Raw genomic sequence first — 12,905 nt, forward strand, 5'->3', positions numbered from 1 at the left:
TTGGTGTATATATTTGGTTTAAAACAACATGGAGCCCACAGTGAAAGAATCTCACTTAGTCAAACGAATCTGGTCCCCATGCTCAAATAAATGGCCAAGGGCAATGTTACCTGTGTAAGTGCACCTATAAATTTGGATTTTCAACTGGTGAAAAAAATATATGGTGGGATGTGAATTATAATTGTTTTACACTATGAGTTATAGTTATGTGAGATAAGAATAAATGGAACATTTCAGAGGTTTTGTTAATTTAAAACAATATGTTTAAATGGCATTTTCACCTAACTATACCATCCCTTTCACCTTTGTTTTTTTGTTTTTTTCAGTGAATAGATAGGTAGAGTAGATAGATAGATAGATAGATAGATAGATAGATAGATAGATAGATAGATAGATAGATAGATAGATAGATAGATAGATAGATAGATAGATAGATAGATAGATACTTTTTTGTGATATTTTATGGCACAATAATTGAAAACACTTATGACCACAAATGTTATCAAGTTTTGCCAAAACTTTTTACTTGTAGTCCTAGAAACGTCCCACACATATTAGAAAATTATGATTATTTCACATGGGCAGGCAAATGGCTACGCAGGCAGATAAATTACCCTGTGTTTGATTACTTATGGATCTCTTTATTTTCTCTATGTTACTCTCATGCTTTGCTCCTCTGTGGTTTGTTAGTAATCGCCATCTTCATTCTTACTTTCCCTTCTAGTCTTGACCGGACTAGACCACTATGGTTGTCGAGCCCCTTGGACAGAAGGGGAAAGAACCTTTGTCCAACCATCTGTGCACAGAATCACATCTTTAATTTCAAGTTTAAATGTATGCAGGCGACACCTAGCTTTTAATGAGACAGTGTAACAGGGAAGAAAAGTGACACAACCTCACACTCTGAGAAATATAACACTGGATGAGCAAGCACTATCCATCCCTTGGTTGAAGAAAAAACATAACTGCAGTAATCGGGGCCTACCATGGAAAACACTTTTCTTTTACAGTGACCTCAGAGGTTTAGAGATATTCTCTCATACATCTGGGAAAATCTCATAATCTAGTTTAGTCAGTGCTTTTTCTTGAAACTCTGTTACAAAGCAATCAATGCATTGAAGATTACTCCTGCAGATGAGTCACAGTATAACATATAACCACTGTCAGAAGTTTATAATTTAAGTAAATTCCTCAAGTGGACGCCATCAGGTGGGTGCATTGAAAATTACATTTGTTCAATATATTTTTCTAAAAAGAAACCTCGTATGACAATAACTATCTTTATAAACTTACCTGATTTTGGCTATTGAGAGATTGTATAACTGGATATGCTGGATGATTTCATCCATGAGCCGGTCTGTCATTGCATCAAAATCAGCAAAAGTATCATTCTGTGAACAGAATTCAGGGTGAAAGTGGCATTTAAATGAATTCCTTTGTAACCAGTGACAAACATACAACAAATATAGACTAAAATGTGCTGTATGCAATAGAACGTTTTTTGTAATTTTCAATGAAATCATTTCTGAATCCGCAAAATACATTTTAAAGGTTGATAGAATATTAATAACAAAATATAAATATGTGTGTGTGCGTGTATGTGTATATCAAAGTGGCAGCTGCTACTGTGTTGCAATGCTTAGGACCTGGTTTCCATAGGAAATGGAGTTTATGGCTTGATTCATGAAACTTTCTAAAATAACATTCATCCACCTCAGCTCCTTCCTGGAAAGTTTTGAAGTGATCCATCAAGTGTGGATCAAGAAAAATGGGGGTTCCAAAATGCATTTTCCCCATGCAATTTTCCATAGGAAAATTGAACAGCAATACAGAAAAACTGCAGAACAGAATTATACCTTATTTGCAGAAAGCTAGAACCTTACCTATAAAGCATATGTTTTTGATTTGGTGTTAACCCTTCCAGTAATTTCTGAAAAATGTATATTGAAAATGTATGTTTATATATGGCCTCTGTAGTACCACGGGTCTGGGAGATATCAAAAGACTGCTCTTTAGTGAGGTTTAGCTTTGTCCAGACACAAGGCACAACCAAGGCACCCAGTTTAAGTCAAAACAAAAACCCTTTCAGAGTTAGAATGAGGCATAAATTATGCAAAAAAGAAGAGTGAACTTTGGGTAGCACCCAAGTTTAGCTAGAGAGCAGCTCTATTAAGGAGCACCTTGCAACACCAGCAACACTCTAAATCTGCTCACCTCAAATGTCGGTTTTTCTAGCTATAATGATAGCAAAACACATGTCAAGGGTTGCTTCTACTCATTAGAGGTTGACTTGGATGGCGTTTTACCAATGCAAAGCTGTAATACTGTGCCTGGAGTGGTGAAAGGCTTCTGTCATTTTACAGCTTGGCGAGGATGGCACTGTGCATATCCTAATCTGAAATATTTTGCGTAACAAATGGCAAAAATCTTTGGGCATGATTTATATCTTGACTTTATTACCGCCAATCCACAGTGGACCCAAGTGCTCCCTCAAGTAGACGGTGTTTCACCTGTCATATTTAGATGTATTGCACCTGAGCTGAAGACCGCCACAACAGGGCGCTCTTCCTAGCCATCAGGTAGGCATGCAGGTTTACGCCGACCGTATTCACTGGGTGCAGCGCCACTTTTCTTAAATCAGCACCTTCGTTTTTTTAATGAATTTCTAAGGTTTTTGTATTCTATTTCCTACCTATAACATCCCTGTACCCTTTCTTTCGCCGTCAATTTCTAGGTTTTTTTTAATGTTAAGTTGTTGATGTTACTTTAGCATCATTACACGTTATGTTAGTACACAGCTTGTGCCCTTTAGCCTAGAAAATAATCAATGTTATTATTTTAGCAGAATCCTCATTCTTTGGTGATGTTTTTTTTCTTTTATCCGTTGTTTGCCCAGCTTAGAAAATGTTTTCATTTCTTAGCACACTGTGCTTGCTCAAATCTGTGTGCAGTAATGTTGTCAATACAAAGCAGAACATCACATTCCCTGTTGTTTCATGGAAACATATGTATTCTTATGTTAAAGCAGTATTCTCAGAACATCAGATGTTTTATTATAAAAACACCTCTCTGTTCTCCATACGTTACAGGGAAATTCCAGCAAGAAGTTGCCATTGCATGCTGTTCGCTTCATTGCACATGTCTGCTAAGACTGAACATATTTTCTCCCCACAAGGGAGAAGACTCTTGTAGAACAACAGCCCACTTCTCTACTACCGTATTCAGGTAAGGGGGATGGTGTCTTCCCAAGGGTCCCAAAGGGCGGATTAGGGCTAACACTGCTGTGCTCTAGTATAGAGCCTTAGTGGTGTAGGTAGGACTTCTGACACTTAGCATTTTGACACTATGGTGAGACTTTTCTTTTGTTTCACTTTTGTTTGTCACCGCTCTGCTATTATCATGTTTTATTATCCTTATTTTTGCAGTACATGCCTTTGTATCTAGGATGCAGTTGATTGAATAAAATTAATTGAACCAAGTTCTGCTTCTGTTTGTCTATGCATGTGTGAGACAAATGCAATCGATAGAAAGTGTAAGATATGTTCCACCACGATTTCCTAGAGAGATACGAATGTCATGAGCAAGGCTGCCACAAATCACCTCTACTCTAGGGTACTTGTGAGGTACTGCAAGAAGGCTGGAAGGATTAGGCTGACAGTTGTCATGTGGTGTGGAGTTGGGCTCCGTTTCCCACAATCCAGTGGTGCTGCTGCCAAAATCCATCAGTCTCATTGTTATAATATGAGCCTGCACAACAAAGTAAGATGCTCATCGCAGAAAGTGGGGGGGCATTGGGTGCAGGGCCTGGCCTGGCATTGTGCGGTCCCCACCCAAGTGTGCTGCTCCTCCCCCATCTCCTTGTCATCCATTGTCCAAGTCTGTGTCCCTACTCCCCCATTACAGCCCTATGTGGCAGTTGCTCTGCCACTGACCTTCCTGCCAGCCCTAAACAGTTAACTTGCTGCCTCATTCACCTCCTCGCTTGCATCTGTTGTCTGAGTCCTTGCACCAGCACCCTCTCTCCTGCCCTGCAAGGTCTTATATGCTGAAATCTCTGCCCACTCCTCCCGCTCTCCATTGCCGAATTCTATGCCCCATCAGTGCCCTCTCGCTTAGCCTCAATGCTTAGCTTGCTGCCCCTCCCCTCCTCCTCCCTGGCCTCCGATGTCTATGTGTATGTCCCTGCTCCCTCCTTAAGCCCACCATATTCCATGGGCCTGCCACTGCCCCTCCTAGCTAATCTGAGTGTTCTGTGGATCTGCCCCTCCCACCTATCTGTCATGGTCAGATGGCTATTGCCTGTCCCTGCCACCTGCACCCTGCCTGTCTGAGTTCCATGAGCCCACCCCACCCTCCTGCCCTCCATGGTCCACCTTGCTGCCACTCACTTCTGCTCTCCATACTCTGTTGGGCTACAATTGCTCTTCCTGTCTGCCCTGTGTGGTCTGTTCCCCTGTCCTCTCTTGCCTATGTCCGGCCCCTATCTCTCTCTTCTGTCTCCGATAGTCCTTTGTGCATGTCCCTGCCCCCTCCCTCTTGCCCACCACGGCTGTTGTGATGCCACTAACCCTCCGCTTGCCATGCATGGTCTTCTATGCTACCACAGCCCATCCCACCTGCCCCGCGTGATCAGCTTGCTGCACCTAAGATCCTCCTACTTCCCTCCATCAGTGTATATGGATTATAGTTTCACTATTTTACTCCATGGTGTGATGTGCTTCCAGTGCCCATCCCGCCTGCCTTCCATGGTCATCTTCCTGCTCCTGCCCTGCCCCCTGCCCACTGCTCTGCTGTCCCGCTTGCTCTGTGTGGTGTATTGTGCTGCTGCAACCCCTGACGTCTATCCTGTAAGGTCAATCTGGTGCCCCTGCCCATTTCTCTCCTGCACTTTGTTGAGTCCATGTCCTTACCCTATGCTTCCCACCCTCCCTGGTCCAATGTATTGTTCTTGCCACCATCTTGAACTTGGTAAGAAGGAGATTTTGAAAATAAAAACCTCAGCAAACTATTTTCCCCATAGACCTACACTGAAAAAGATGAGATTTTAAGCAGGATTGTGATAGAATAAAGCCCTGTAGGTTTAAAACAATGGGAGTCCCCTGTCTGAATCAGGTCTGTTGTTACGTATGGTCTAACTGCCACTGCCTCTTTCTTCTGCCCTCTATGGTATGTTTTATTGCCACAGCCTTTCCTCCCTGTCCTGCAAGGTTGGTTTCTTGCCCCTGCCCTCCATGGTAGCTTATGCTGCCACTGTCCCTCCAACCTACCCAGCATGGTCAACGTGCTGCCTCTGCACCCTCCTCCCTGCCCTCAATTATCCAAGTCAGTGTCCCTGACCACTGCCTCCCCACCGTATTCTACTGAACAACTAGATTCTAAATATGCTATATTTATTTCAGACGTGTGGGACGTCTGATGTCATCTTGATGTAATCAAAACTGTAATACCTAAAGCATTTCCTTTAGGAATTATAATCATGAGAGGTTCTTATTTCCATAAAAATTATGTTTAGTGCTCTAAAAAACTAAAATGAGGACATGTTCTCTGTTTGCTATCTTTATCTTTTTTTTATACTGTTGATCACTTGATTATATGTTTCACTTAGGAGAGAGGATGTGGCGGTATGGCCAGAGTTGCAGACTTTGCAACTGGAGAACCAGGTTTGAGTTTGGGTGTTAGCTCAAAATCCAGTGATTCTGGGCAAATCACTTAATCTCTCCATACCTCAAAAAAAACTAAGTGAATTTGTCCATTGTGTAATATAAATGATGCTCATGTAAAGCACTCCAATACCCCTGGGTCAGGTCTGCGCCATATAAAACTGCAAAGAAACAAAGAAATTAAGGGACTCATTTCCAAGCCATTTGTGCCACTGGAGGGTCACTTTTTGTGACACTTCGATGGTCCTGTGCCCTGCTCCATATTTACAAGGCATCGTAGTGCTACTTTTTGTGGATTAGTGCAGCCTTGTAAATATGGGCCTCCCCTATGCAGTTTTCTGCGGCAAATGGGCGTGCAATGGGTGTTGCTTTTGGCGTACCCACCCAACACCCAATTCATTCAGATTTACATGGAAACATAAACCTGAGGCAGCGCCAAAAACTAAGATCTCCCCAGGGGTGGCATTATAGTCGGGCAACGAGGAGAAATACTTTAATTTATCCTTCTTTTTTCACACATGCAGCACGCATAGAAGAAGCAAATCACCATTAATGATAGTTTTTGAGAACGAAGATGTCCCTTTCTGCACATAAACAATCACCCCTGCAAAACAGGCATCCTTGCACCATGGCGCAAGGGCAGCTGTGTTGGCGCTAGGCAGCTGATTTAGAGGCGGTGCAGGGGAAAACACATGGATGCAGTGTATTCTGGTAAATACAGCAGATCCATGAATTTTGGAAATGACGCAGCTTGGTACAGCAAAATTGCTAATGGTACTGCACTGCACCATTTCCTTGTAAATGAGACCCTATGGTGGTCATTCTGACCCTGGCGGTCTTTGACCGCCAGGGCGGAGGACCGCGGGAGCACCGCCGACAGGCCGGCGGTGCTCCAATGGGGATTCCGACCGCGGCGGTAAAGCCGCGGTCGGACCGGCACCACTGGCGGGGTCCCGCCAGTGTACCGCGGCCCCATTGAATCCTCCGCGGCGGCGCAGCTTGCTGCACCGCCGCGGGGATTCCGACCCCCCCTACCGCCATCCAGATCCCGGCGGTCGGACCGCCGAGATCCGGATGGCGGTAGGGGGGGTCGCGGGGCCCCTGGGGGCCCCTGCAGTGCCCATGCCACTGGCATGGGCATTGCAGGGGCCCCCGTAAGAGGGCCCCTACATGTATTTCACTGTCTGCTGCGCAGACAGTGAAATACGCGACGGGTGCAACTGCACCCGTCGCACAGCTTCCACTCCGCCGGCTCGATTCCGAGCCGGCTTCATCGTGGAAGCCTCTTTCCCGCTGGGCTGGCTGGCGGTCTGAAGGCGACCGCCCGCCAGCCCAGCGGGAAAGTCAGAATTACCGCCGCGGTCTTTCGACCGCGGAACGGTAACCTGACGGCGGGACTTTGGCGGGCGGCCTCCGCCGCCCGCCAAGGTCAGAATGAGGGCCTATGTGTTTTGCAAACTTCTGTCATTGGGCTATACCTCGTGTACATTTGAGTGATATTTGTGCTACATTTGGGCACTTTTTTCACTGGTGACCGTCTAGGGAGACTTATTTGTTCTGAAACTCCCTAATTTACTCATTTACTGCAATATCCTCAGTAGAAAATGCTTTCAGTTTTCGACTTCTATTCCATCAAGATGGTGTTCAGATGTTAGCACTCTTGTTCATTAGAACACTGCAGTAAAGCCATTGATCAGCAGGGTTTTAACTGTCAGTCTGCTGCTGGTTGCTGCTGCATGTTTCAGTCTGCATGTCAGAATGTTTTTATGAAATAGAAGGATATATATATATATATATATATATATATATATATATATATATATATATAAATATATGTAACCTAGTGGCGGTCGCCACTGGGTAGTTATACTTAGGACCATGTTTCATTGTTTCATACAAAAAGTGTTTTTTGACTTACCTATACCTTCAGCACCATTTGTCGAATCTTAACTAAATGTTCCAAAAAAATGCTCCTGTGATTCTTGTTGTGCATGGAAAGTAACGGGGTGATCCGTCAAGTGGCAGCCGGGGGGTCGAAAAAGTTGTGTTTCCTAAGTTGATTCCCATAGGACCTTTGAACAAGGCTACAGCCTGAACTACTGGATGGAATTACACCAAATTTGCCAGAAAGCTAGCTTTCAATACGCAGATCATGCTGTTGCTTATTTGGTGTAAATCTGTTCAGTAGATATTTTGAGATATTTAAGGGAATCAAAATTTGTGTATCTCCGGGGATTTGTGAATCCGGGGAATTTAAATAAAAAAAGAAAAAAAACTATTGCGGGCTCCCACGCTTCTTTCCTAAAGAGACCCCGGTTGTGCCAGGTCCCAAGGGCATTGATTTATATATGCAGGGGGAGGCCAGTCCGGCCCCCCTTAAAGCCCTAGGGACCACCACTTCCCTGGGGCAAATTTAAAACCAAAGAGGGGGTCAGTTTGGACCCCCTGAAGCCCCTGGGACTACCACCTCCCGGGTATTGATTATGTTGTGTGTGGGGGGCCACGCAGCACCCCGCATTCCCAGAGCATACCACCTACCTGGGGCAGACTTTAAAAATACAGAACCTGGTCTGTTTTGGACCCCCTGCACCCTTGGGGACCAGCATCTCCCTGGGGCTTTGTATGTTGGAGGGGTCCACATGTCCCCCCTTAGGGAGCCACTGTTTGCCTTGGGGACCGACACCACCTAGGGCCAGCTCCTGTTATGTCCCAGGGTTCCCACCCCTGGAACATAGCTGTTTGCAGTGGGTTGGTGGCAGCTTTGACAGCTGCCGCTAAGTCACAGCAAACACTCTGCTTCAATGAAGGGAGAGCTGTCAGCCAGCTCTACTTTTATTGGAGCAGAGTTTCCTCTGTCTGCCTGCCCACAGTGATACAGGCAGACAGAGGAAAGTGCTTTCACAGAGAGGGAGCTGCTTTAGCAGCTCCCTCTTTGTGACTGCAATGCTGGCTCCCACAGGAGGAGGGGAGCCAGCTGGAACCATGGAGACGTTTAGACTCCCCCCACAGTCTCCAAACATTGAGTCTGGGTACCCTGGAGGGCACCCAGGTCACATTGCAGGGCCCCTGGGCATGGGGTCCCAGGGCCTGGATCGGCCTGGTGAGAGGGCCACGCAGCCCACTCTCCTTAAAAAAAAATAATAATAATTAGGCCAGGCCCTGGGGGATGGGGTCCCTGGGGCCAAGATCATGCAGGGAGGGCTGTGTGGCCCCCCTCCCCAAGAAAAAAATACATTTTTAGCCTGGACCCCAGGGGAAGGGGTCCCAGGGGCTGAGATTGGCATGGGGAGGTAGGGCCATGTGGGGTTGGGTTGTTACGGGGGTTGGCCACAGGGACTGCAGCCAATCCCTGCTGTGCATGGTCGAAGGCCTTGCGCAGCACAGGATTAGGTTGTTAAAGGGATTGGGTGCAGGGCCTGGCCGCAGGCCATGCGCACTATAGGGGTTGGATTAACTTAAAGTATTGACAATAACTTTACGTAAAAAAACTGTAGAAATTCACTGAAAAAACAAAGTTTACAGGGACATTATAGTTAGGTTCTAAATTTACTTGTAGAGAACCCCTAAAAATTCAGCAGTTATAGTTAGAGTTCAAATAACTATAACTCGTGTCCTAAGGTGACTATAACTCACACCCTCGCCGTGCACTGCTAATTACCCCTGATATTCAGCACTCATGACATCTTCTATAACGTCATTAAAATATAAATGAAACGTTAGCAGTCAAATCATTCAATATAAAAACAGAGCATGGCTGAGGTGCAAGTTGTAGTTATCTTAGGGCACGCGTTATAGGGCCTCATTTACAAGGATTTTGCACTGCCTTAGGTGGCACAAAACAGTGCCCCAACCCACGCCATATTTACTAACTGGTGCAATGTCACCATTGCACCAGTTTGTAAAGCCTTGCGCCACATTATACCTGCGCCAGGTATAATGTATGCAAGGTAGATGTTCCCCTGTTAAAAGCCCCATAGAAATGCTGCAATGAAATCTAAAAAATGTCACTGCGCCATGCTGCACCAGCATAGCGGCATTTTTTAATGCCTGCTCAAAGCAAGCCTTAAAGGTGATGCTGTGATGTTGTCTATGTGACCCCCTCACCATTGCTGGAATAGCATCAACATTTTGACACTAGTCCAGCAATGTTAAGGTTTGGCACCACAAGAGTCAGAATTTCTGACGCTGTTGTGGACACTTTGTGCCATGAAGCACTATATTGATAATACAGGGCTCCCATGGTGTCGTTAGGGGGGCACAGGGCGGCGCAAGAAAACTGGCACAACGATCACGATGCACCAGTTTCTTGTAAATGAGCCCCATAGTTACTTGAAAGAACTCTAACTGTAACTGCTAAATTTCTATCGTTTTGAATGAGGACATTCAGAACCTAACTATAATGTCCCTGTAACCTTTGTTTTTTCCATGAATATATATATATATGCACAAAACAAAGGAGAACTCTGAGAAGTTCCCAATTTTAGGTGGAGAGCAGCTCTAGTAAGGAGCACCCTGCAACACCAGCCACACTCTAGATTTGCTCACCTCAAATGTCTGTTTATCTAGCTACATATGTATATATATCTTACCTAGTGGTGGTCACCTCTAGGTAGTTATAGTAAGGACCTAGTTTCTGTAGAAAAAGCTGGGTTTTGCTTGCTTATATCTTTGGCGCCGCTTGACAAATCATCACAAACTTTTCTAAAAAATTCAACAGTCACGTGAGCTGCTATCTGGAAAGTTTCAAGGTGATCCATCAAGTGGGGGTCGAGATAAAGGGGAGGTGAAATTTAGAGCATTTCCAATGTTAATTCCCATATGAAAAATTGAACAGCGATAGCGCAAAAACCACTGGACAGATTTACACCAAATTTGGCAGACAGGTAGCTCTTGGTCAACAAAAAACCCTTTTTGTTATTTGGTGTAAGTCTGTTAAGTAGTTTTCAAGAAAGTTAAAGAAATCCAAATTTGTATATCTAGTGACCCCTCCTGATCTCGTGCTGAGATCTGATTGGCTGCCAGCACTTCAACAAGGAACTGTTGTCAGCCATCTAGGGACTCGCCTTCAGCCGAGTCCCAGAAAAAAAGAATAAAAAATACAAAAGGGGCCAGGGTATGAACACTCTGACACCTTAGCTCTGGTGCTGGGGTCCAAAAGGCTCCTGCGCCTGTTTTTCATTAAGCCACCGGGTGGACCAAGTCCCAGGGGCACTGTTTTCTTTTTAGTAGGGGGGCTCCTGGCCCCCCCACAGTCCCGGGGACCACCAACTCCCTAGGGTGATTAATAAAATATGTGCGGGGCTGGGCAGCCCCCACGCCCCAGGGACCACCACCTCCTGGGGGTAAAATGCTTTAATAATGTGGGGGAGGCTTGATGTCCTCCTCCAGAGCCCTGAGGACAACCATCCCCCAGGGCATTACAGGAATTGGGTGCAGGGGGGGTCTGGGCCCCCTGCAGCCCCAGGGACCACCACCTCCCTAGGGCTGTTAACCAATAAGATGTAGGGGGCCATGGCCCCCCACAGCCTGGGGATCCCCATTAGGGCTCCATTGGAAATAATTATAAGGGGTCTGTTTTGGACCCCAATTAGTCCCGGGGACAACCACCTCCCCAGCGCTATACTTGTTGGAGGGCTGGCTCCTGCTATGTCCCAGGGTACCGAACCCCAGGACATAGGTGTTTGCTGTGGCTTGACTGCTAATTACCCCACAAATTACAGTACTCATGACATCTTTGATAACATCACTAATCATATCAATTCAATATTTGCAGTAAAATCTTTTACAAAAAATCTGTGCATGGGGAGGGTGTCAGTTATAGTTACTTTAGGGCATGAGTTATAGTTACTTGAGATAACTCTAACTATAATTGATGAATTTCTATGGTTTTGTACATTTAAAATGTGAACCGAACTAGCACGTCCCTGTAGCCTTTGTTTTTTAAGTGAATTCTATGGGTTTTTTTTACTTCTATTTCCTAACTAGACCATCCCTGTAACCTTTGTTTTTTTTTTCAGTGAATATATGTATATATATATATCCGCGACCAAGGCCCGGCCGGGCTGAAACGCGCTGGATCGAAGCTTTATTAAAACACTATCAGCAAACTCTGCTGTGTCCTTGCTTATCCTTTTGCATTTGGATACTGTGCAGGTATTTTGAATGGGCGACCGGGGCCCATGTCGGGACTGCTGTGGTGTGCTCCTGAGCACTGGTAAAAGTTTACTGAAAAAATCAAACCACTCTTCACACACACAAACCTATCGGACTTCAAGAGTTATAGCTAACTGTTCTAACTATAGCATACGCCCTCCACAATGTACTGTTTGTGACCTCACATATTACATCGCTCATGGCATTGTCAGTGACATCACTGATGACAGCACTGATGACATCTCAAATGACATCACTGATGACATTATTGATTAAATCATCCAGTCAGTATGAGTGTTTCGTAAAGGTTTCTGACACTGAAAGATATAAACTGAGATACTGTATAAGTTAAATTACTATTCATCCTTTAGTTGTCATGAGTGTTAGTATTTGTAACATATATCATCTAAACTATAGTTCTTTTTTTATAGCGGGTGTAGTATTTATGAGTGAACTAGCCTCTACACTGACACACGTCCCCTGCTGATGTATGTGTATGGTAGTGATTTTTGACAGTCTAAGCTGCTATTTGAGACTTCACTCCACAGTGATACCCGACTATAGTTGTATTTTACGTCATACTAAACATTGTGCTTAGACCCCTCTTGTTTGTGATGAATGAGTGTAATATTTTTTTGTAATAAATTCATCTGTTCACTAACACCACCCTCTAGGGTGATGGCTCGGTGTAGTAGTGGTTTGCAGAAGAATGACCTCTTTGTTGACAACTTTCTCCAGAATGAAGAATAATTTGACTAGTCTTTTGTGACATGGTGCCCTGTCCACTAAGACCCCTCCACTGGGTGTGTGTTGTATTTATTTGTGTAAAACTGACGTCTGCACTAAGACCTCTTTTTAGGTTGACAAATGGTGTTATTGTGGTTTGTGATAGACTAGCTTGTATGGTTAGATGTCGTACTTTAGTCATTATTGTTTAGAGTAGTGGTTTAAAGGCAGGATTATCCAATGAGAACTCGCTCCTGGGTAATACGTGAATGAAGTAGTTGCTAAATTTACATTGAACTCGCTGCTGTACATCTTTCACCTGTACTCTTTTCTTATTGAATTTTTTTTTTTTTTTCTGAAGCATAA

The 12,905-nt window shown here is 44.6% G+C and overlaps 1 protein-coding gene across 1 annotated transcript in view; it reads right to left on the bottom strand.

Moving 5' to 3' along the window:
* The window catches only part of FAM135B (family with sequence similarity 135 member B), a 1,130,658-nt gene that overhangs the window by 30,718 nt on the left and 1,087,035 nt on the right, over positions 1 to 12,905 (bottom strand). Inside the window, exon 17 of the mRNA XM_069220795.1 lies at positions 1,294 to 1,391. Coding sequence (XP_069076896.1) covers positions 1,294 to 1,391 — 98 coding nt within the window. The remainder of the gene's footprint in view (positions 1 to 1,293; positions 1,392 to 12,905) is intronic.

Source organism: Pleurodeles waltl, chromosome 2_2 (genome assembly GCF_031143425.1).
Source record: "Pleurodeles waltl isolate 20211129_DDA chromosome 2_2, aPleWal1.hap1.20221129, whole genome shotgun sequence".
NCBI lineage: Eukaryota > Metazoa > Chordata > Amphibia > Caudata > Salamandridae > Pleurodeles > Pleurodeles waltl.